This window comes from Dipteris shenzhenensis, chromosome 4 (assembly GCF_047967505.1).
Source record: "Dipteris shenzhenensis isolate YYH24624 ecotype China chromosome 4, Dip_SZ_1.0, whole genome shotgun sequence".
NCBI classification, from domain to species: Eukaryota; Viridiplantae; Streptophyta; class Polypodiopsida; order Gleicheniales; family Dipteridaceae; genus Dipteris; species Dipteris shenzhenensis.
In genome coordinates this window covers 58,613,543-58,639,286 of record NC_141599.1, presented here as the reverse complement: position 1 = coordinate 58,639,286, position 25,744 = coordinate 58,613,543, and the positions used below count along the sequence as shown (strand labels likewise).

At 41.8% G+C, this 25,744-nt stretch overlaps 1 protein-coding gene across 1 annotated transcript; it reads right to left on the bottom strand.

Moving 5' to 3' along the window:
• Positions 1–3,562: 3,562 nt before the first annotated feature.
• On the bottom strand, positions 3,563–4,396 carry LOC147903113 (photosystem I reaction center subunit VI, chloroplastic-like). Its single transcript, XM_087374197.1, has 3 exons — positions 4,202–4,396; positions 3,982–4,108; positions 3,563–3,898 (listed from the first exon to the last, which is right to left on the bottom strand). Exons 1-3 carry the CDS (start codon positions 4,312–4,314, stop codon positions 3,719–3,721), a joined length of 420 nt encoding a protein of 139 aa, XP_087230323.1. The 5' UTR covers positions 4,315–4,396; the 3' UTR covers positions 3,563–3,718.
• Positions 4,397–25,744: the final 21,348 nt, after the last annotated feature.

The following is a 25,744-nucleotide window of genomic DNA, read 5'->3' as shown; positions in this document are numbered from 1 at the left end:
TTTTGAGTGGTCGATGATGCCTCTGACATCAATAGGTGGTGAGGAAAACTCCAGAGTTTCCACTTGAGTAAAAATGATATATTGGAGGTACATGCCCTTACAGATTCGCTATAAAAGAGTTTCCAAAAATGGTAGTAAGAAAATTTGAGGGACGTTAGAGGCGGATACAGACATCCAGATCCCATACACGTGCCTATAATAGATGCAGACACATGGCTCCAACCACAATGGTGAATACTATTTTTAAAGCACAAGGCTTTTTAGTGAGCTTACTATTTATAGTAAGCATCGATCAACCCAACATATATGCCTCTATGATGACGCTAGCCCTATAAAGATTTTGAATCTATGAAGGCCTCAGATCCAAACATTGAATATAATTATTAAAGGCTCGATTTTTTGACACGGGTACCTCCTATACGCTGGCATCACAAATGGAGGAGTTTAATTCAACTTTAGCCATGGTACTTGATTTAGCAATCATATCCACTATGCACTTTTTCCATCTACTAATCATTTTGTTGCGGGGAATCCTCACTCAAGGGCCTATTGCAAAAGAGAACTTTCAAAGGCTATGGTCTAAGATCGTGTTCAACCTCAACACCGACCCGTAGTTTCCACAACCAATGCGGTTATATCTATGTGTCTGAAATCTTCATGGTCACCATATACAGATTTTTAAAGATATGTTCGAGACACATTTTTTGAAGCCTCTCCATCCATTTTTCCTAATCTCCCATAGACTATTTGATCGGCTTTGTATCATGAACAAAGCTGTCAAGTCCAACATAATGTACCAAACCCAATCACTGATGGATCGTGAATAGGAAAGGGGGCATGTTAGCCACCAGAGTTAACAGTTCATGCAAGCGACAAATGTTTTGCAAGATAGAACGGAGAAGTAAGAGAGGATAATAGACAATATTAGATCCACCTTGAAGGCATATGGGACCAAGAGATTGTAAAAAGAGAGAGAGAGAGGTGAGAAAGAACAGGGTTGATCCTCCCTTCAAAATGTGGAATGTATAAAAGGCCAAATGTTTTACTATGGTCTTCATTGTGTATCGCAAACTCTTGGGAATACAATCTCTCTCATTCTCCATCTTCTTGTTGAGTTGAGACTTCTTGTTTTTCCATTGTATGTTGCCTTCTAATAGCCACTCCCCCCTTTCAATCTCCCCCTCTCTTCAAGAGTGGCTCCCCTCCCTTCTCTTCCCTTCCTCTTTCCCCAATTCACTCTCGCTCTCTTCTAGAATCTCTCCCCTCCCTTCTCTTTCCTTCTTCTTTCCCTCCTCCATCTTCTCTCTTGTGGAATTGCATTGTCACAATCTGGTAGGCACTTGCATGACACAAGTGATAGGTTCATGCTTTGCAAAGCTCTCAATGAGGAGTTTTTCCAGAAGGGAGTCTCCATCAACATTCCTTCCTCCAAGATCCCTATGACACGTGGAGTTATTGCTAGACTACACAATATTGTCCATTGTGGTGGGTCTTTTTTTGTCTACATCCTTGTGCATGCTGGTGTTTTAGTGATTGGTTGTTTTGCGGATGATTAAGTGGAAGGTTATGTCTTATTAGGTTACCTATTGTGATCAATGAATGATGCAAGAGAAATAAGATAGCAACATGGGATGATAAGAAGACACATTAACATCCCCTTAAGCTACCATGTGGTAGATATATGCTAGTCCCAAATAGTGACATATAAAGAAAAGGTGTTACATCATCATATCCATATGAAGATATGGATATATGCTAGTCCAAGAAAGTGAATTCCAAGTATGGTCAAGAATAAACTTTCATTAATTTCACCCCCATTCAGCTCTTATTGAGAAAGAAAGTAAGAAAGAAAGAAAGAAAGTTTATTAGTGTCTTTGAAAGACCAATTGGGTCTATGAGATTGTGAAAATCCTGATCCAACGAGCTGTGGTAGTGGAGTTACTACACGAGCATCCATACCAATGCAAGACGCAAAATGCAAAAAATGCAAATTGGCAGTACTAAGTCCTAAGTACAACATAGACATGACAATGGTCGACTATATATCAAAACTCAAAACTAGTATTCAAACTCAGGGTCAAAATTCAAATCCATAGCTAGTTGCCATGGTCTCTCTCTTATGAAATCTCTTGCTTATCACTATAATCAGGGTCATTTAGACCTATGAATTCAAACCACTTATTTATTTACAATCTAAATATTTTATTTAAGTCAAGTGAAGCATTACTATTTGATGCATAGACACCAAATATGTTGAACTAATGTACCTGCGTATTCTTCGTTTGGAGGCATATCAATCATATTGAAGCAAACTACCTTACTTTGCTTTGCTTTGAGCAAGGGCAACCAATTGTAATTACTTCAGTGAGATTTACATTGACTTTTTATAGGTTTCAAGAATGAGAGCTTGCATGCAATTCTCATATTCTCAAGTATAAGACCTCTCATTTTGATAGGTTTCAAGAATGAGAGCTTGCATGCAATTCTCATATTCTCAAGTATAAGACCTCGCACCGCATCAAGCTGACAAAATGACCAAGAGTAATAACAACTTTAGTTGCTTCATTGTATTATCACCACAAATCCACTTCCACAATCAACCACTAACAACAAAATCCATTTTCACCATGCTACACAATTTTTCGTTTCACCTATTGATTAGGTGAGTACAAGATTCTCCCTCTTTCTGAGGGCTTTGGAGCTATTACGTCTCTTTCCACAATTATTATGTAATCCTTATCTTCTAGAAAACCATATCACAGTTCATCATACTATATTACATCTATATCTTTTCAATTTTAAAAACCACGTCAAGATTGATTATTGTTGTGACACTTCTTTTTATATGGTTTGCAAACCATTTGTAGCTTCTCATCTTCATAATGCTTTGACCACCCATTTGTACTTCCAGGTTGTCTTATTTCATGAGGTGATTTACCTCACGATCCTATTCTTTCAAATTTCTCCTCTTTTAGCGTCACATTTTCTAGAGTGTCCAAAATATACGTATAGATGGACAAATCAAAGAAGATACCATTAAACTTACTACTAACATGGAAATGAGGAGGAACATATTCATCGGCTTTCAGAGCTCCATGGCTGAGCCTTTCTAGCGATGATATTTTTCAAACATGTCAACATCAAGTATGAGAAATGGATAAGGAGTCCAGACTCCAACATCTCCTAGATCTGATGGCTGAGATCAATTTCACAGCATTTCTCAAGGAGACTGTTACATCGATAGGGGCTAATGTACTGTCAACACGAAAATATTTTCAGTACTCACAAGTGAACTTTTCGATGTGAAGACACCACGGAGCTGCGGAAGTTAGGGACCTTGGCATGGGTTTCCATTTGGACATAGCGTCTCAAACGAGTCTAAAAACTCGCCAATGCTAGTTTTACCTTTGCGCTTAAAAATTGCAAAACCTAGAATGTGTGGGCGCACAAGACTGCACATCAAAAAGATGTCACAACTGTTTGACATTGTCATTGCCATTGCTGACAACTCCAAGGATCAAGACGGAAACGAATGTACGTGATAAAAGACGTGACGACGAGATTGTAAATTTCCGTTTCTTCAGCCTAATGGTGGGCAATTAAATACACGTTTTCAATTTAAGTTACACTCTCGCACACTTCAGCCGAGAAACGTCCCTTCCAACTCACATGAATAATGAGTAGTCACATTAACGCTGTATTCGTATCGAGAGATGGTTTAAATCTTTCCACGGGGACCTTTTTTCGGGGGTTCCACAGGCCCTTTTTTGATGGGGAGAACATCACCCGAGACAGACGAGCTGATGTACGCAAGAGTACCGCCACCTCCCAATACAAGGAATTTCAAGAGCAATCCTCTCTTAGTGAAGGCGCCACCGAATACCTCGAAGAACTTGCTCTGCAATATAAATCTCCCATCCACGATTCAGTAAAAACTTCTCAGAGGCGACAAGATTTACAGAGAGAGATGGGGTGTCCTACCTGAAGGCCATTATATGGAGACGGGGCGTCAGAGCCGTAGAGATCCCAAGCGCCAGTAGTGTTTCCAATGTCCTCGAGATCAAAGTAGACACTCTTCTCACCATACTTAGCCGTTGCCACACCTAGTCTGAACACAAGGACAGCCAAACAACGGAAGATGAACAACAATCTCGATGAGCAGGGCACAAAGCAGAAGAAGGTACTGTAGGCAGAGCAATACCTTGCGGGAGAGCGGGCAGGCACAGAGAGTCGGGTGGAGGTGGGGAGCTTCTGCCCACCTAGAATTGAGGTAGAAGAGAGAGCTGTAGGTCCAGCGATCGCGAGGGGAGCCATATCGAGTGCGTGTGAGGGAGGGGGACGCTGAGAGTAGAAGTCGAGAAGGAAACAGCGCACAAAAGGGGAGGACGCACCTCATACACACACCCCCTGCCAACCAATGAGAACGCTATCCTATCCTCTTTGGATATTATCCCCAATTTTTAACATAAAAACCTTAAAAAAACGCCATGCGTGAATTCTCTCCACAGTTGCAAATTTTGGTATTCTGCTGCATGTTGTGTGAAACCATTTTTTGTGTTCGTCCATTGGGTCTATGCAAATCTTGAAGGATTTGATGGACATACGCAATGAAGGTTTCGTGGTTTGACATTGGTGGTTTGTATAAATGTATGAATATGCACATATTACATCTATGTCTTTGTGGATAATGGTGCATGAACCAAGAGAGAAGGAATTGTTGATTATGGCAAAACGCTTTCAGCTGTATTTGTGAAGTTATGGGTGTTTGGGACATTGTGTTCACAATAATGAGATCAAGAAAAAAGTTGTGTAGTTACCAACCCTTGGAATTTTTATTAGCCTTTGCATATGTTTATGGATATTTTGATCCATTGTGAGATGTTTGGAAGTTAATTTCACATCAAAAGATGTACAAATTTCATGTGATGTTTCTAGTTCATGAGCTCTAAAAGATATATTTTCCTAGTTGAGCTCCTTACCAAAAAATAGACCAAGCTCCTCTATTTGATTTTAGAAAAAGGCAAGTTTCTATTATTCATGTCATAAAGTGATTTTTGTTTCCTCTATGGTTTGAAAACTCTGGAGGGCTCATGAAAGAACCATGAGTATTCGTTATAAATACTCTCACCATTTTCCTGCATCTAAATACTTTACAATCTGATGGTTTTTGGACTGAGGCAATGAAGACTGTCTGGGGGATAAAGGCCACTGTGCCTTAACCTCGGTTATGTATAATACTCAAAGGAAACATCAAGTTGATGAAGTAATATTGTGTTGTATAGAATGACTTTTAGCTTTTGCGAAAGACCTTTGGGGGTCGTCATTCCCACTAGACAATTTTCTCCTTTTCAAAGAGCTTTTAGAGAAAAGTAGTTAGGTTTGAGCGATCCTTTACAAACTTCGAGCAATAGGTTACAAATCCTAGGAGCATTTATTGATTCAATAGCAATGGTGATTCTTGTATTGCTTTCAATTTTGAAGGGTCAATTCATATTCTTTTAAAAGATATGTAGATTTTAGTTTTGTTTGTCTCAATTACATTTTTTCTTCTTTGATTTGAGATTTTATTTTGGAAATTTGATAAGACTAGGCTGAGAATGTAAGGGAGTATGGACACTTCAGTGTAATAGAGAATTTTCCTTCTTTGATCTAGATTGTATTTTAGAAATTTGATAAGACTAGTCTGAGAATGTAAGGTAGTATAAATGCTTTAGTGACAGAGAGCAAGTGCACAAAAAGTGAGTTGAACACAATACCTAAAGAGTGTGTGATTCATTCCATCATGGGATATTCATACATTGTCCTTAACATTCTTTTTCTATGACCATTGGGAGGGTGATAGAGACACATACTTTTCCACTATTTGCATGGTGTGGTGCGTGTTGGAAGATTGTTTAGTTTTGTTTGGTAATGTGTTTTGTGTAATTGCAATGTGTAGTCTATTTCTCTTGGTCACGAGTCAAGTGTAGTCATAGTGTTTGTGCTTTGTGTGACCTTGCTATTTTGGGGTCTCTACTAGGCATCATGTCTACTTTGTTATGTGTTTGTCTGTTTGTTTTTCCTTTAGCTTTTTCATGTGCTTGTGTTTATATTATTGTGTCTGTTCTTTGTACCTTTTCTTATTGATTGCTATGTGTTTGTGGTATGTATGTTAGTATGCTCCTTTTTCGAGGTGTTGTGTGGCTATGTGAGTTTGGTTTCTGATGTGTCTTTATAGTTTCATTTGTACATGCTTGTCGTCATTTTGCTTCCCTTTTTTTTTAGATCAGCGAGTTGCCTCTAACTTTGAAGCCTCTAACTCTTACCTAATTCTCACAAACTAGAAATACCCCTTCGATTTTAAATTAATTGAACTTTTGTTTTAAGGATTCATAAGCCTTTGATTTTTTTTAATTATTAGTTCATGATATCACTCCTTTGTGATAATACTTTTGAAAGGGTCTAAGTAGATTGCTTTCTTTTCTACTTTACGATAATGATTTCATAGACCAAATCTAAAGGATTAGTAAACTAAGCCCTCAAACATTCAATTTGACTAAAGTTGGTGCTACATATAGATTCTGGAGTATAGATTATAAAGTCTCAAATCTACTTAATATGATGATTTACATTTATCATTTTCTTGGCATAGAAATATGGAGAGATGAAAATGACATCATGCTCAAATAGAGCAAATATAGCCACAGGTTTTTCACCTATAGGCATGCATCACATAGTATCAACTTGCCACCTTATGGTTATTTATTGATATTGGTATGTCTACATTGTTGGGGTAAAGGGCAGTGTGCCCACCCACTTGTACAGTGCCCATGTATACTCATATATATATGATAGAGGAATAAGCTGGAGTAGCATGCTCCACCACTTTCGGTGTCTCTTATCCATTCCTGAGTGCCCCCTCTTCCCCCACAACTGGTATCAGAGCGTGGAGGAAGCCTAGAGCCCGAAGGAGAGCTTGGTAGATTCCCGTGAGAGCTGAATGTGACTTCACTTGCAGATAGTCGTAACCAGCAGACTTAGGAAGGTCATTCCCACGGCTCTCTCACCACAACTAGCTCCAGTGTTTGTCACGTGAACAACTCCAGTTGTAGACATCGACTTTTTGTCTCAGATTTGTCTCGCCATTGAGCAGGTATCTACCCTATTCTTTCACATTGTTGCCATTGTTGCAGAAAGCCTCAACTAGCACTACCACTTTTGCATTGAGATCTACTCCTCCATTCCTGCACTTAGTTTTTTTTTTAGTCATCTGTACTTTGAGTGGAGCTGCTGTAGTAGCATTCAAGGCCTTGTACGTGCTCGTTGCCATTTGTACACTTAATCCCTATGGGCTGTATGGAATCCATAAAGTCCACACAGTCTATTGCAGAAGCGACTTGTTTGTACAATGTCCATACAGTCGGTATGGATTTTTTGATAGACTACTGGGTCAACAGTTTCTTTACAGCCACTTCAGTTTTGGTTCCAATTCACAATCTTATATACCAGTAGCTTGAATTTGCAGATTAGTCAACTCTATTGACTTAGGCATTGCCAAGCTTTTGTGTCTTTTAAGAGCACATTGCAGAGAAGATTGGAGTGATACAGCGGCATTTGGCATTTTTCTGCATTTGCCCTCATTTTCGACATGGTTTCTACTCACTACCTTGGGAGTTCCTGGTTGGAGTTGCTGGGCTGCTTCTATGAGAGCTCCTTCCATTGCAATTTAGCCTATATTGTGGTTGTGGTGGCACAGTTTGTGGTCAATGTTTCTTTCAATTGGAAGAACTTAGTTTCCTGTCCTGGAAGCAAATATATCTTTGACAAGGAAGCTACAGGAACATGTCATTTCTGGTGGGCAAACTTGTGAGCACTCAGAGTGAACTATGGATGCGCTTGGATGCCGAGCAGATTGCCATTGATGCTGTGAAGTATGGACATCAGCTGTGGATAGGCTGATTTGAGGCTGTTGCTTGGACACTTTGCGGGACTGGTCATATGCCATTTTGTAGGCTTGCACAAGGAGCTTTCGATTTGTAGATCACTTTGGCAATGGCAATGACACATGCTTTGATAGTGGTACATGCCTGGTTGAGATGCATTGACAGTTCGTTGGATGCATGGTTATTTGCCTATGTTAGATACATACGGTGGTACGGTGATGTATTGAGATCCTATCAGATTAGCATTGTTTGGAGCTGTTTTAGGGCTGGTTTGTCAGCATTTTGGGGCTGATTTGTTACCATATTCGGGGCTGATTTTATGGCATTGTGTTTGCCATTGGTCAGGACATTACAATTGCTACTATTGCTATTTTTTATGACAAAACAGTCATTTTCAAGACTGAATATCTCTTTCCTGGTGTGGAATTGCACTTTGTGCTGAACTAGAAAGTTTTAGTTCACAGAAATACTACAACTTTGCTTTTGGAAGTAAGTTGATCCGGTATAAGTTGCAGGAGTTACAGCCTCTGCAAAACCACAAAAAAGTTGCAGTCTACTGTCTATTTGTGACCAATGTGCAAGAAGCTGTTTTTCAGGTGAGAATATCTGAGAATCCACAAGGATTTGGCTCTTGAGGTCAACTGATAAGTTGTAGATCCTTTTACAAGCTACAACTTTGCTGTTTACAGCTTTGGCATCCGGTCTTTCAGTGAAAAGATATCGCTGTTCAAAAACAAGGATAGCGTGTTATTTTGCCTAAAGTGGCTGTGAGGTATTGTTGTAGGAATTTTTCTTGCACAATAGTGAATTGGGAACTCACAGTAAATTACAAAAAGTGATTGGCATCTCACTTTAGTCCAAGGGCATTATTGGCATTTTGGCAAGTCATTTTGGCACATTTGGCAAGTGGTGAATGCTTGATTTTCTTGCCAAAGGATTGCACACTTGAGGTGATAGATTGGTGATGCAATAAATGCCATTTCGATGCATTATGGATTTGCATTGGTGGATGCCGCACTGATGTTTATGGATAGTTAAGCTGGGCTCCTATTGCCATTGGTTGAGCAGGCAGGTTGAGCAGGCATTGCTCATTTGATTCAGTGCATTTCTTACTTGGATTGCCAGGCATTGGTAGGCTACTGGGCTGCATATATTCTTGTTTATGCCACTTTATAGCTGAGTGCTTTTGAGCATTGGATCAGCCAGTTTATTTGGAGACCTGATTGGTCTGGAAAACACTATTTTTTGGTCATTTGGGTTGCCTATTGCACTATATTGTTCTTTGGTTGTGAGCTATTGTGCCACAAATATGGCATCTACAGCTGGTAGTGCCCTCTTTGATATTGAGAGGTTGGATGGATCAAACTTTCAGTATTGGAAAGAGAAGATTTATGATGTGTTAGTGCATAAAAGGCAGCATAAGCCCATTCAATGCAAAGGTGTCAAGCCTAATAGCATTAAACAGAGTGATTGGGATGACATGGATGAGCAAGCATGCTCTATCATTCAATCATCACTCTCGAAGTCAGTCTACTTGCAGGTACAGGATGGTGTACAGGGTGTAGACTGCCATGCATATGAGCTCTATACTTGTATATGCCAGATGTATGACCATGATAGTGTTATGCAACAACATGATGGGCTGAAATACAGCCTTGATATGCACTCCAGAGGTAGATCAATTGGTAGAAATAGGTCATGTTCAAGGGGGAATTCCAAGAGCAAGTCTAGCTCTCGGACTTGTGTTAAATGTTTCTATTGTGGAAAGTATGGCCACATGAAAAAGTACTGCTGGAAATGGCTGAGAAAATACAAGAAGAAGAGCAAGGTTAAGAATGACAGGAAGAAGGAGAAGAAGCATGTTGAGCTTCAAGGCATGGATGCCAAGGTTTCCACTAACAGTAGCAGTGGTGAAGGCATTCTTTTATCTATGTCTAACACCTCCTTCTTGGCCACTGATGTACCCATTCTCAGTGATTAGATGTTAGATCCATGTGCTTCATGTCATATGACCCCTCATAGGTCATGGTTCAGTGCATATCAGGAATGCATTGTGGAGAGTGGTTTGATGGGCATTGATCATTCTATAGATGTCTATGGTTATGGGGATATCCACCTTGTTATGCCTAGTGGCTCTATTCTTGTTCTACAGAGGGTTAGACATATACCAGGACTTGCTACAAGCAAGATCAGTACTGGACAGTTGGTTGAGGCAGGTTATCATGTCTCTTTGGGTGATCATGCATGGAAGATTGCTAGAGGCAATTTGGTTATGGCTAGGGGATCACGGGTTGGATTCTCTTATGCATTGCATGTATCAGGTGTCCAGGATAAGATGCTTATGATTAGTAAGTAGCCATCAGTTAGTTTATGGTATGCCAGACTTGGACATATGTCTACTGCTGGTATGGAAGCCCTTACAACATTGAAATACATTCCTGTTACAGATGTCTCTCAAATTTTGTGTCATGATTGTGATGATGGTCAGCAGTCAAGATCCTCTTTTGTGAGGAAGACAGCCAATGAGAGGTATGTTGAGCCATTACAGTTGGTTCATAGCACAGTTTGTGGGCCTATGCCTACCATTTCACTGGGTGGTGCCTCTTACTTTGTGACATTTATTGATGCTGCTACAAAATACATATGGGTATATCCGATTCGGCAGAAGCATGATGTATATGATACATTTCAGTGCTTCTTGGGTAGTGCTTAAAATCAGTCAGGAAAGAAGCTATTGAGCTTGATGACTGATGGTGATGCAGAGTTTACCTCTTCTAGATTTCAACATCTATGTGATACACTTGGTATCAGGAGGGTGTTGACCACTCCTCATCTTTCTGCTCACAATGCCTTGGCAGAAGGCATAAATTGGATTCTATTAGACAGGATTGGTAGCATGCTACGATATGCAGGTCTTACCGAATGCTATTGGGTTGAGGCATGTAAGACAGCTGCATACTTGCTTAACAGGTCACCCAGGAGATCTCTGAATGGTAGAGTGCCATTTGACTTCTTGATAGGCAGGGCACCATGTTATGAGCATTTACGTGTGTTTGGCTGCGAGGCTTATGCTCATGGTTCCTGATCGAGGAGGTGTATCTTTCTTGGATATAGTGAGTCCAGTAGGGACTAAAGGTTATGGGATTCTTCAACTAGAGAGTTGATATGCAGCCATAATGTCTATTTTAGAGAGGATGCTATGTTTAGACAGCCCAGGACTATGGATAGCAGGAGAGTGGTGTTCCACGAGGGTGTAAGTGCACTGATACCTCCGAATTCTTTGGGCAGCCCATATCCCTTGGAGTGGGAGGTTTTTCCCATGATGAGCAAGTTATAAATTTGGGACAGCCACGATTACTTCCTAATTTTGGTCAGAGACGGTTAGATGTCTCCAGTATTCCATAAGTTTATACTCCTATGGAGATTGTTGATGCATCTTCTATGGACAATTACAGTTTACTCCCAGGATGCAGAGTGCCTCTTGCAGATGAGGATGAGGCTATGCATGGTGAGGAGGATACCTTGGCTAATGATGCCCGGTATGATCCATTGGCTGGTTATGCTAGGACAGATGTGGTTTCTACAATTATTGTCTCAGGTCATATTGCGCATGGGCAAGAATCATTGATATGTTTGCTTCGTAAGTGCCTCCATGGCCAAAAGCAATCCCCTCGAGCTTGGCTTCATAGGTTTGATACCGTTATGAGAGCTCAGGATGTGATGCGCAGTGAGACAAGTTATGGTCTCAGTATTCAGGAGGTTGCTATCCTTCTGAGGTTACTTGCCATATGGTTCCTTATGGGCCGGCATGCTTTGCAATGAAAGCTGCATGGTCTTGATGATGTTTGTCTCTGATACTTGGTTGTTTCAGTATGGAGAGGGGGAAGTTACTGAGTACTCCATGGCCTGTATTGGCTCCATACTTGAAACACTGTAGGTTTGATGATCACAAATCAGTTGAGCAGTAAGTTATGGTTGATATGGCAGCCATAGTACTTCATGCATCCATGACTGTTGTTGAGACTTGGTTCTCACATGTTTGCCATTGGGGCTACACTTCCGGTTCTTGCTTCCATTGCAGTGGGAGTTGGTAGCATGATTATGGTAGATTTTGGCAGTAGGGAAGCGGTTGTGGACATCAGGTCCTTATGCTTCTAGGAGCAGCATGTAGGTGATGCAGGTTGGGTAGACCAGCAGAGGTCTGTTGTAGGACATGTGCTTATGGTCACAGGTGGTACAAAGACATTTTCTTTGCACAGTGACAGTTCGGGTGCTATGGACTTAGCACAGGAGCATGTAGTGGTGAGAGTTCACTCTCCCAGTGAGATCTGGCATGAGATCTTGGTTGACAGGCATCTACAGCTTGTCATTTTCTATCCTGCAAACCTGATGTCTGCTAGCAGCTTATCCTCTATGCACTTTGCACATTGTAAAGTGCCGATGGGCATAGGATGATGGTCTGGTCATCTTGTTTTTCAGCCTATGGCTGATTGTATTATATGTGTACTATACTCCCTTAAAGGCACACTGCCTTTAAGTGGGAGGTTGTTGGGGTAAAGGGCAGTGTGCCCACCCACTTGTACAGTGCCCATGTATACTCATATATATATGATAGAGGAATAAGTTGGAGTAGCTTTTGCTCCACCACTTTTGGTGTCTCTTATCCCTTCCTGAGTGCTCCCTCTTCCCCCACATACATAACCTACAGTTGGTGTGCTCAAACCGTTTACTGCTCATACCATGATAAGAGTGGGTTCAAGGGTTACCTCAGATGTCAAGAGTTTGTCGCAAACCTCTTGAGATATCAAGTTGTGACTCTCTGTTGCTACTGGGTCCACAGGGGCTTGAGCGGAATAGATAGTCTCCCTATACAATTGAAACACTTACACTCTAGCAGGTGCAATGACTAGATCATCCATGGGATTTAGCCCTTCCACTGATGCTTTAAAAAATTGTTACAAGCCCTAATTGTTTGGTTTGGCTTGATAGGGTCTAGCCTCTTCTATTGCTTGCCATTTCATGTGGGCAACTTCTTTTTAGAACTCCTTTGCTCAATGGATGGCTTGTAGCATTTGAAGAGTTAGGGGGGCATAATAACATTTGAGCTTACTCCCATTAATATAGCCATCCATTTCAACTCTGTCAAGGGTCGTGACGCGGCATGATTTCCACAACGCGATATGGACCCATCCCGCGATATTTAAGCTTATGCTTAGTATTTCTCACGCTATATTATAGCATAAGGTCACTTTCCTTAAGGTCCTTGTTTCGGAGATAGCAGTCAAACCACTTTTTTTGGCAAAGTTTCTCGACCTTGATACCATACGCCACTCTTAATCTCGTCTCATCAAGCTTTTCAAGCTCTATTAGCATTTTAGTAATAGCCTTATTCGATAGTCTATCTCTAATGGCTACTCTTAGGCTTGAAACTATAAGTTCCATGGGCATAACTGCTTCAACCCCAAACCCAATGCTAAAGGGCATGCAGTTAGTTGTGATTTTGTATGCCATGCAATATGCCCAAGGTGTTATGTTGCAATGAGTTTGTGCTCCTAGTCATTACGACTGGCCTCCATCATGCAATTCATTGTTTGGCACATAATCTAATTAGAGCTTTCGGCTTGGCTATTTGCTCTAGGGTAATGGGGGTAGATTTTAAATGAACGATTAGGAACTCACTCCTTCAAATATGAATTGTGTCATTGATGAAGTGAGTCCCTCGATCACTTGCAATTTCAAGTGGGAGGCCGAAGCGTGATATAACATTCTCATATAGGAACTTGGCAGTTCTCTCGTGTCAGCCTTCCTAGTTGTTGCTGGACTGATTGGTCCTATAAAATCAATGCCCCATTTTTCAAAAGGTTTATCAGTAAGAACTCCCATTAGAGGCATAAAATCTTGCTTAAGAGGTATGGAAGTTTGTTGGCAAGGGTCACACTGCTTAACGATTTTGGCTACATTTGCAAAGAGAGTAGGCCACCATAAATCATCTTGTAACACCTTGTGGGCCGTGAGCTCTCCTACGACAAGTCCTGTTGCACCTCTCGCCAAATTTGCATGTAGCTATGCTACAGCCATTGCCTCTAACACCAACACTTGCCAAATTTGCATACAACACCACTGCGGCCAATGCCTCTGATAATACTCTACCTTGATTCCCCCCTTGAAATTCAAGAAATCCCTTTGACTCCTACACAACACAACATGGCCGGCACCATCGCGATGATGGGGATCGTGACCTCGATGTAGAGGGGAACAATTTCTAATTTTAAAAGCTGCACCCTATCAACTCATTGTAGGACAACTGTACAAGATGGGCAAGTATTAGGTTTTAAGAAGATGTGTAATGCCTCATGAGATCATGCCAATCCTGAGTGAAGTCCATGAAGGCATTGCAAGAGGACACTTCCAAGGGGAAGCCACAGCAAGAAAGAGGACACTTCCAAGGGGAAGCCACAACAAGAAAAGTCATCCTCGAAGGCTACTGGTGACCAACACTTTAGGCAGATGCCTATGAATATGTCAAAGGTTGTGATGTATGCCAATGAGCCAGTAAACCCCAACACAAACACTTCAATCCCCTAACAATAGTTGTTGCACAAAAACCATTTGAAAAATGGGGGATTGACTATGTGGGTCCCATCTGTCTAGTAGCAAAGGGAACACAGGCATGCTACATTATTGTGGCCACATTGATTACTTTACCAAATGGGGTGAAGCTAAAGTAGTCAGAAAGGTAGATGCCAGAAGCACAGCAAGATTCTTATATGAGAATGTGATCACCCGTATTCGATGCCCCATTGAAATTGTGTCAGATTTAGGCACGTATTTTGTCAATGAGGTAATCCAAGAACTCTTGTTTGGCTTTATGGTAATCCATAGAAAAAGCACACCCTACTACCCCCAAGGGAATGGCCAGGCCGAATCCACCAACAAAATATTATGCATTATCCTCACGAAGGTAGTAGAACCACAGCGTTCTGATTGAGCAAAGAAACTAAATGCATACCGAACCACACTCAAGGTCAGTATAGGGAATAAACATTTTCAATTGGTGTACAACCTTGAAGCTGTGGTCCCACTAGAATTTGTAATACCAAGCCTACGCATAGCAGTACAGGAACGCATAGGAGATCATGCATCCTTGAAAGAAAGACTCTATTAATTGGAGAAGCATACAGAGACCAAATTAGTTGCCTACCATGCCATGACAATAGAATACACAGAAGAAAGGCATGGTTTAACAAAAATCTTAAAGCCAAAGACATCAAGAAAGGTGACCTAGTCTTGTTATACAATGCCAAAGTACACAAGGGAAAACTCAAGTATCTAGGTCAAGGACCCTACCAAGTAAGAAAGATGAATTCCATCAGAGCTGTGCTGGTAGAAACATTGGATGGAGTCTAATTCAACACACCCATAAATAGGAGTCGATTGAAGTGCTACTACTTCAGCATGCAAGCAATCCCCGAAAAAAATGAAGATTTGGGAAACCCAAATCTTTCTTAGTTAGGATTAGATTGTATCACAAGCACTCACTTACATATGTATGTCTTCACACATATATATAGCATCAACCGATTTCAACCTATGGCTCAAAAGTGATGCCCGAGTCCTAGCTGCCCTATGAAATCCCAGCAACAACAAAAAAAGCATATAGTTAGTCCCTACCTAGCTACTAGGTCATGTGCACTCACACAGTTTCGCTTAGACACATAGTCGATTGCATGAATAATTGTGCCATACACTTTCATTCCACACTCTCAAAGCATGTGTAACAATAAGATCTCTCACAAACACACAATGGTACACCATATGAACATGGATGTAGGTTCAAATACAATGCTGCCACTAACGAGGATGCGCAGAAGGAGCCCACCGCCTTGTTGAGAGTTCACGCTCAACATCATGTGATCATGTGTGCATAGCACCATCACGTGATCATATATGCATAGCACTAACCTTATAGAGTGCTATAAAGGAAAGGTTAGATCCCCTAACCCTAACCCTAAAAGGGTTTGTATATATTCTATTTTTTCAACTAAATCTAGTGTACAGTTAGTCATTTGTGGTGTGCTCTCTAGCTGTGCCCTCTCTCCTCATCTCCACTCTTCTCCTCTCCCCTCTTCATATTTTGTCATGGTATCAGAGCTCCCTTGCCTTCTGCTGAGGCATTACGTGTCTTGAGAGTGTGAGATTGTGAGATTGAGAGTTCTCTTGAGTGATTGTGAGATCCTTCCCTTCACTTCCGATGCGAGAAATTTCCGTCCATTTGAGAGGAATTTCCGTTCATCTCTTTTTGATAGTTTTGAGAGATCTATTGAACGAGAGAGAGTTTTTCGTTCATTGCTTGAGTTCTTTGTGAGGATTTCCATTGTGAGATAGATTGAGAGCAATAGAGAGAGATCTTTAGAGGTTCTTAGAAAATTCAGTGAGAAAGAGAGATTTCTGCTGAGAGATTCATTTCTGAGAGAGAGCCTTTGCACTTTATGTGAGAGAGAGCCTTTGCTTCTACCCTTAGTCTCGACTCTCCAGTGAGTAAAGCGAGCTTCTGCAATGCATCTACGAGCCTACACAGGAGACTCAAAGGCCTCCTCCACCATAGCGGCCCTGCAATACGACTGCAGTTTGTGAGCCTCCAATGACAGTCGACCACCGAGCAGCATCACCGGCCCAACAACGAATGGCCACCTCTCCAAGCAGCCACCGAATTTGTGACCTCCAAAGCCTTCAGGCTCTTGGCACCTGATGGCCCTTCAACGCCTGGCATAGCAACCTTCTCCAAATGCAATAGCCAAAGCCCGCACAAATGCCAATAGCCAGCGGCCTTCTTCAACAACTACAGCTTAAGCCTTCCGCAAGGGAGCTCCTAGCCTCCACAAAGGCAATGCCTCAGCCTTCAACGAGGGGCGCACCAATCTACGTCTCCATCCGAATGCCTCGTCGACTCCGCTTGTAGCCCTCGTTACGACGGCTACTTTGCCATCAAGCCTTATCGACCGGGTTCTATCTTGGTCTATTGTCATGGTAAAAGGTTGAGGCGAATGCCAAAGCTTTGACCATAGGAGAGTATGCTTGTAGGTACGTGAGTCCGACCTTTAAAGGTGGAGAGATCTTGTGAAACTGAGATTCGGGAGGATAGCGGCATCGACTATGCTCTGATCTCCAAGTATCGTTGCACCCTACTACATAGACGGGCACCCCCAGCAATGCAACCTCTCCAACAGCCGACTAACAAACAGCAGCAATGAACTCCATCATGGCCTGCAAAGCCTAAGCTCTGCGAGAGACACCATCTACTGCGACAAGGCTGCGTCTCTAGCAGTAGCCCAAACAACGCATGCAAGCTCCCGTGAGCTCCTAACCGCCACCAACGACCAAGCACAACACTCCCTCAACGAGCTAAACAATGGTAGGCTCAGATACGGATTGCATGCCCAAGCCCTCTCCATCAATGGCGCCATCTCCAAGGCTCACAGAGCTCCAATGAAGAAGAAGATGGAATCTTTGAGATTTCATCATCAAAAGATTCCAGTCGTTGTCCTTATGACACGTGGTAGTTACCCTGGTCAACCTTATCCTCAGGGTCACCACACCAGGGCTTGGTCAAGGACTAGCCACGTGGTAGACCTTATCTGCCACATCACCATTAAGTGCCACATCATCAGCTTCTCTCCAAGTGCCACATCATCTTATCTGACATGTCAATAGTGTTGCCACGACAATGATTACCACATCATTAGTGCCACATAGGCAAACACACCATCAAGCCATGTCATCAATGCCATGTCACCAGGCCACATCACTAGGCCATGTCATCAGGCCATGTCATCAAGCCATGTCATCAATGCCACATCAGCAATGCCACCTCAGTAGTCCAGTTAGCACTAACCTCTGCAGGCACACATAGTGCTTCACAGTCACTTCATGTGACCACTCCTGCCACCTCAGCACAAAGCTTCACTGGCACACCTCTTGTAAAGCACAGTGCCACATCATCACTGCATGTGACTCACAGTAACACATCATCATTGAGCACATTTGCACTCCTTTTGCCCCTCCACTTAGATCAAGTCGTATCTCTTGATCCAGGAAGAATTTGAGGGCGTTCCAAAAAGAAAAGTCGCTCGTTTTTTTGTGCTCTACGTGCTTGTCACCTCATATGCACATTTTGGTGCAAGTTACACTCACATTTGAGCCTCATCGACAAAACCACTTCCTTCACGTACATTTGCCTCTACATTGACGCATCTGACCCAGCACTTAAAAAGAACAAAAGAAAAGGAATTATTTGTTGTTCTTTCATCGATCGACGGTTGGTTTAGATCTAGATCAGTGTAGACTAGATCGCCATAGAGGGGACGCTTTGAATTTCCCCAAGTTGCTAATCTAAGCCATGCCCAAAATTCTCGACTAGTACTTACTCGGAGTTAGTCCATACGCTCACATATGGTTTCACATCATTACATCACCTAAAACCTTACATTTATCAGTTCAATGAGTAGACTTCAGAGTACAGAGGCATTGCAGATTGATTTAGTGGGCAGATAGCACTTGATTTCACACACACATGCCACCATTGTAAAGCCTATTCAGCTATCTCACGGCATCGTGCACATCATTTTCAGCCTTGTAAAGCCTCTTGGCTATTCCCGGCATCATTGCCACAAGCCTTGTAATATAGATAAGATTTTATATACTGCAGTTCTATCTTCACCGACCGTACAGAGATTTCACTTGACATATTCAGTGTATCTGTAGTTGATTCATACAGTGATCTTCATGACACTTTTGAGTAAATTTCTTGCACCCTATCGACTAGCAACCTCAATTTGAAGGCATCTGCTAAGTTAGACAACTCCAATTACGGTACATGGAAATACCGAATGGAGACCATTCTTGTGCTTTAGGACAAATGGGAGTATGTCGATGGATCTACACCTAGACCATTGGCCGATCTAACTACCAGTAGCTCTACTCCATCTATTGTCATAGCACCAGAAATGGAATCTACATCTACACAAACAGTTTTCGCACTAGTAGTAGATCCTACCATTGCCCGAGCTAAAGCAGAATGGGATAAGAAAGACAAGTATGCCTATCACTTGATCAAGCAGAATGTGCAAGATGCTATAAGGACAACTCAACACATTCAAGACATCAAAAGAAGCATGGGATATGTTCGCAGCTCTCTACGAGTCCAAGAACACATCCAGGATTCTCACCCTGAGAAACCAGATCAACTAGAGTTTCCACAATAGGAGTGAAACCGTCATGCTTATGTACTCTGCATAAAAGACTATAACAATCAACTTGCAGCAGCAAGAAGACTATGAACCCTAATCGAGGAAGAAGAAGAGGTAGATCATACCAGAAAAGTGGTCATCAGCAACAAAATCAAAGTCAGAATCAGCATCAACATCAGCAACATCCCCATCAACATTAGAATCAGCAAAGAGGAAATCATTCCAACCGAGGAAGATTTCAAGGATGAGGGAATGCATCCACCAATGTGTCAAACATTCAGTGCAACTACTGTCACAAGTTTGGACACTATGAAAGAGATTGCCGCAAGAAGCAGTACGACCAAGGCAGTCAATCCAGTAGTAATCAAGGGAATTCTCGAGGTAGAGGAAATCATCGTGGTGGACATTCTAGTCACAGTCATTTTGCAAATGAACATGGAAATATGTTTCTTGCAAGCAAGGAATTGCATCAGACTGATACAATGCACCTAGACATTGATTTCAATCCCAAAGAGGATTTCAGCTATCAAGTCAACCAAGTGGAACAGGATCCTTGGTACATCGACAGTCGTGCATCATCTCATATGACAAATCATCAAGAATGGTTCACAGAGATGAAAGCATTAGAAGGTCAGAAAAATGTCATCTACATAGCAGATAATACATCGAATCCAGTTCAAGGGATAGGTGTTATCCCTATGAACAATTTCACTGGTACAAAAGGATTAGTCAAAGATGTGCTCTATGTTCCGAAACTCAGCAAGAACCTTTTGTCAGTAGGTTAAATGACTGAACACAATTACAAAGTCATCTTCAAAGGTGATGAATGCATTATCAGAGACAAATCCAAAAGATGTCAGCTAGTAGCAAAAGGTGTCAAGGAAGGACGCTTATACAAAATGCTAGCTACAGTACTAGATAAGCATGCCATGTTAGCTCAAATGCAATAGATGCCACTATCTGCAAAATGGCACAAGAGATATGGTCATGTCAACTTCAAGTACTTGTTAGATCTCAGGAATCAGAATATGGTAATTGGGATTCCGAAGCTATAGTTTCTTAGAAAAGTTTGTGAAGCATGCTGCTTCGACAAATAAAAGCGAACCAACTTTGTCAGAAGTACCTCTCGTGCATGAGGTATTCTTGATTTGGTTCATATAGATGTATGGGGTTATGCCCAAACCTATAGCATCAATGGTTCACTTTACTACTTCACTTTCATCGATGACTATAGCAAATATTGTTGGGTCTACTTTCTGAAAGAGAAATCTGAAGTGTTTTCCAGATTTCAAGAATTCAAAGCCATGGTAGAAAACCAAACAGGCAGAAAGATAAAGGTCATGAGATCAGACAAAGGAGGTGAATACATGTCTTCAGCATTCATGAACTTTTTGCAAAAATCACGGCATTCGAAGACAATTCACATGAGCAGATACTCCTCAGCAGAATGCAATAGCTGAAAGGAAGAATGGGACTTTAGCAAACAGTGCTAGAGCAATGCTTAATGAAAAGCATCTTCCAAATCAATATTGGGTAGAAGCAATAGCTACAGGACTACTTGCTTAATCGGCTTCCTACCGAACCGATACAAGGTATGACTCCTTATGAAGCATTCACTGGACATAAGCCATGCATTGGGCATCTCCGCATATTTGGTTACATAGCATATGCCCACATACATGATGATCATCGCAGGAAATTGGATGCGAAGTCATGCAAATGCATCATGGTTGGCTACAATGAAGAAAGCAAAGCATACAAATTGTATGATCTCATCAACCGCAAAGTCATTATCTCCAGAGATGTAATCTTTGATGAGGAATCAGAATGGAAAACCTCAACTACACAGGAGATAGAAGCATCGACTTCACAGTCATCTACAGAACAGGTTGATGAAGAAGAGCAAGAATTGCCAGCAACACCCCAAGCAGAGCCATAGCAGCTCAGACAGTCTAAAAGGGAAAGCATACCACCAGCCAGATTGACATATGCTCAGAAAGGCAAAGCAATTCAGGCGGAAACCACCAACTATGCTCTTATGACTACCATCATGGCTACAGAAGAGCCAGTGTACTTCGAAGACGCAGTAGACAAGCCAGAATGGCAAACTACTATGAATGAAGAAATGGGTGCTTTGTATAAAAATAACACTTGGGAATTATGCAATCTTCCACCAGGAAAGAAGGCCATAGCAAGCAAATGGGTATACAAAGTGAAGTACAACCCAGATGGCAGTATTCAGAGATACAAAGCCAGACTAGTTGCAAAAGGATTTGCATAGCAATATGGTCAAGACTATGATGAGACTTATGCTCCAGTAGCAAAGATGGATTCCATATGGTTCTTGATATCACTAGCGACACAGCCAATGGAGTGTGTATCAGCTCGATGTCAAGAATGCATTTCTCAATGCTTATCTAGACGAGGAAGTCTACATGTAAGAACCAACAGGTTATGTTGAACCAGGAAAGGAGAATAAGGTTTGCCATCTCAAGAAGAGTCTCTATGGCTTAAAGCAAGCACCTAGAAGTTGGTATAGTAGAATTGACAAGTATTTTGCTAATCTGGGATACATGAAGTCCAATGCAGATCATACTCTCTACTACAAATTTCAAGGGGAAGACATTGCTATTGCACTTTTGTACGTAGATGATCTGATTTTGATAGGAAGCAAGGATAGCTTCGTCAGAAAAATGAAACCAGACTTATCTGCAGAGTTCAACATGAAAGATCTTGGACTTATGCACTATTGTCTTGGAATTGAGTTCTGGAGAGATTCAGATAGCACATTCATGAGTCAGCTCAAGTATGTTGACAGTCTCTTGAAGAAGTTTCATATGGCAGATTGCAAGATTGCAGCCACTCCCATGGAATAGAGTTTGAAACTAAAGATTCAGAAAAGCCTATAATCAATGACAGATACTACAGGTAGCTCATCGGATCTCTTATATATCTAACAATCACAAGGCCAAATATTTGTTATGCAGTAAGCTCACTAGCATAGTTTATGGCAAATCCAAAATAGTCTCACTGGAATGCAGCCAAAAGAGTCTTGAGATACATCAGAGGCACAAGACAGTTTGGGATAGAATACAGAGGAAGTCATCCACGGTTGCATGGATACTATGATAGTAACTATGTCGAAGATCATGAGACCAGGAGATTGACATAGGGATATGCATTTTTCCTTGGTCAAGGTGCTATAACATGGTTGTTAAACAAACAACCAACTATTTCTTTATCTTCGACTGAAGTAGAATATAGAGCACTCACTACAGGTGCATGTGAGGCTATATGGCTCAGAAGACTATTGTGAGAAACAGATTACTTTGATGAGTCAAAGCCAACAACAATATACTGTGATAATCAATCGGCTCAAGCATTGGCCAAAAATCTAGTATATCACTCTAGGACAAAGCACATTGATGTCAGAGAGCACTTCATCAGAGAAAGAGTGTTACTTGGTGACATCACATTGCAGCATTGTGATAGCAAAGAAAATGTTGCAGACATCTTTACCAAACCACTCGGTAAAGAGCTATTTGAGAAACACCGACTAGCTCTTGGTTTGACGTAGAGGAAGGACATTCCCATTAAAGGGGTGTGATAGAATGTAATGCTCAGTCCTTCTTTGATTCCCCAGAATCATCATCTTGAGGGAAGGCCTACTTCATGATGTTGATCTTGAGGGAAGGTGTTGAGAGTTCACGCTCAACATCATGTGATCATGTGTGCATAGCACCATCACGTGATCATATGTGCATAGCACTAACCTTATAGAGTGCTATAAAGGAAAGGGTTAGATCCCCTAACCCTAACCCTAAAAGGGTTTGTATATATTCTATTTTTTCAACTAAATCTAGTGTACAGTTAGTCATTTGTGGTGTGCTCTCTAGCTGTGCCCTCTCTCCTCATCTCCACTCTTCTCCTCTCCCCTCTTCATGTTTTGTCACACCTCAACCACGAGACCCCCTCCAAAGTTCACAGCCATCTACCTCCTCTCAACCATGGCAACCACAGGCATTTGTGGTTCAGAGTGATAGCTTTGAGGAGGATTCTATGTATGACATGGAAACCCAAGAATAACAAATGCCACCCCAATCACCACTGGCCTACACAACCATTGATGAGGCCCAGTCATTGGAACTTGTGTGGCCAGCTACATCGACTTATGCTCTTTCCAACGCAACAACATATTTCTTAGAGAAAAGGGGTTTGCGAAGTTTGTATGAGAGCCTATAATCCTTGGAGGCCACGTACATCAAGGACTTTCTCCATTCTTACCACTCCAACAATGCACAGGTTGGTAAGTACGGCACCATCATTTTACATCAAAGCCCACTCAACATTATCCTCAATAGTATAATCATTCAAAGGGCCTTCTCACTCCCAACACAAGGTGCTAAATACCCTACAAGGCCTGCTGATGCTAAATTTCTTGAAGTATAGCCTCTCCTCACCCAAGGCACAATGCTGAGTAGGAAGCTAAAGCAAGACTGGATCCAGCACTTTGTCATCTTCTTTCACAAAAAACTAGATGGTTCATAAGGCAAAAAATGTAAAATTCCATATTTATTGGCTATAATCATCAATAAGGAGCTATAGGAATGAGAAATGACTCTACCCTAGTCACCAAAACCTATTGAGGATTTGGACATTCCCTCCTCACCAACATGGGAGCCATCACCAACTTCTCCTACTATCACATTGGCAAATGCAGATACTTAAGAAGAATTGCCTATTCTAGAGGTCGAAATTGAGGAATTGCCCCATAAGATGCTACATCTCGGTACACAACTGCAACCAATATATCTCCAACAATAGCAGTAGCCAGCAGAGCCTGAGGCAAGATCAGCACCAGAGCCTAAGGCTACATTGGCACCAGTACTGCACCATGCCAGTCCATGAGCCACAAGGGGAGCTAGTGCCAGATCAACAATATGACTACTGTACCCAAGTGACTGAAATACCATTGGAACAACCGCCAACAAGTACTACAGAATCATTAGGATGGCTACATGGGCACCAATTATATCAGCAGTATCGCCAGTCCTCATCACTGTCTGTCTTTATCCATCATCAAGCTAGCCACATGCTCCAAATGTCAGAACTATTCACTAGCTTGACCAAGGAGGAACATCCACGTGAATTGGAAAGACAGACTGCAGCAGCACTCGAAGACCAATTCAAGGAATCACCATAGAAGTCAAGGCACTTCAGGCACAAATAGATGAGAAGGAGGTTGAAGAAGTACACATGAACCAAGCTCTCCAAGCTCAAGAGAAGGCAATGAGAGATGTGACCTCCAATCTCCACTAAAGCCAAATATAGCTGACAGTAGCAGCACAAGCTATGGCAATCCTATAGGCCTACTATAACTCCTTGACCTCCACACATGCTCAGTAGACAGAGGCACTGGCACAAGCTTGATCACTCTAATCCACAAAGAAGAAGAGCTCCAAGATTGCCAAGACAAGCTTGAAGACATGCAACAATCTTTAGCAATACGCACGTTCAGCATTGAAGAGCTTACAAGGGACTGCAGAATCTTAAAGGACCAACTTGCTACCGCTAAAGAGGCTAGCACTTCACATGCACAAGTCTTGGACCAATGGTCTAATACCACTAAAGTCATTCCTCAACAAGCATAGGTCACCTTGCAAATGAGAAAGCTTAAGGAGGCACATAGATCCATCTACCATAAATATAAGGAAAAAATGGATGAGATGCAACCGCAAAAGATAATCATCTCCAAGCTTGAACTCCAATTACTAGTGCACAACAATAAGGCAATGGAAGACAACATCAATGAAGTCCCACTACAATGTACAACGGTGGTGTACCAAGGGCTTGTGGCCATTCTACAAGTGGAAGATCACCTCAATGCACGAGTGCTTATCCCATGGAAGCAACTCCAAATCAGGATCATATCCGCTCATCCAATAATAAAATGGGAACGTTCCATAGGGACCAAAAATTTGTGCATAATTGCCAAGACTTGTTCGAAGATGAGAAAAATATCTTATGCCTATCTACACATGCCAGGTTTATAGCACTCAGGACGGATGCTTTCATCGTCACTGTATGCCTCATGGGTAGTCCTTCCCTTAGGGTTACGGATGGCTTGTTGCCATTGCTACAAAGGCCATCACTATTATTTGCAAGGCATGACATAACCGACATCCCACCCTTGCAGTTGATGATCCCATCGCACCAGCAAAAAGAAGTGTCAAAAGATGACAGGGCCTATCTCACATCCAACTTCCCATATCTAACCACTCTCTCTGCCAACCTCACTTACCCTTGCTACTAGCACCCTCTTAACCTTCCCTGAGCTCCATCCTAACATCTATTCCCTTCACCATCTCTTTGCTCATGCCTCTCACCATTTTCAACTAACCCAATAGTCACAAACTTATAAGCCCCTCACACCTAGCTTCTTGCCTTCCCTTGCTAATCCTACCTTAGAGGATTACCAAGCTGCTCAAACCATTTGCCCAATTCTTCTCCCCCTCCCATCTGCTCCCTCTTCCACAACTAACACTCTTCCATATTTCTCCCCTATGTCCCCAGATT

Bases quoted from the DNA above. Each gene is read 5' to 3' on its own strand.
- LOC147903113 (XM_087374197.1), bottom strand. From the start codon at position 4,314: ATGGCTCCCCTCGCGATCGCTGGACCTACAGCTCTCTCTTCTACCTCA. The intron at 4,109-4,201 runs GTATTGCTCTGC...CCTTGTGTTCAG, and splicing joins CCTGCCCGCTCTCCCGCAAG to ACTAGGTGTGGCAACGGCTA. The intron at 3,899-3,981 runs GTAGGACACCCC...TTTATATTGCAG, and splicing joins CTCCATATAATGGCCTTCAG to AGCAAGTTCTTCGAGGTATT.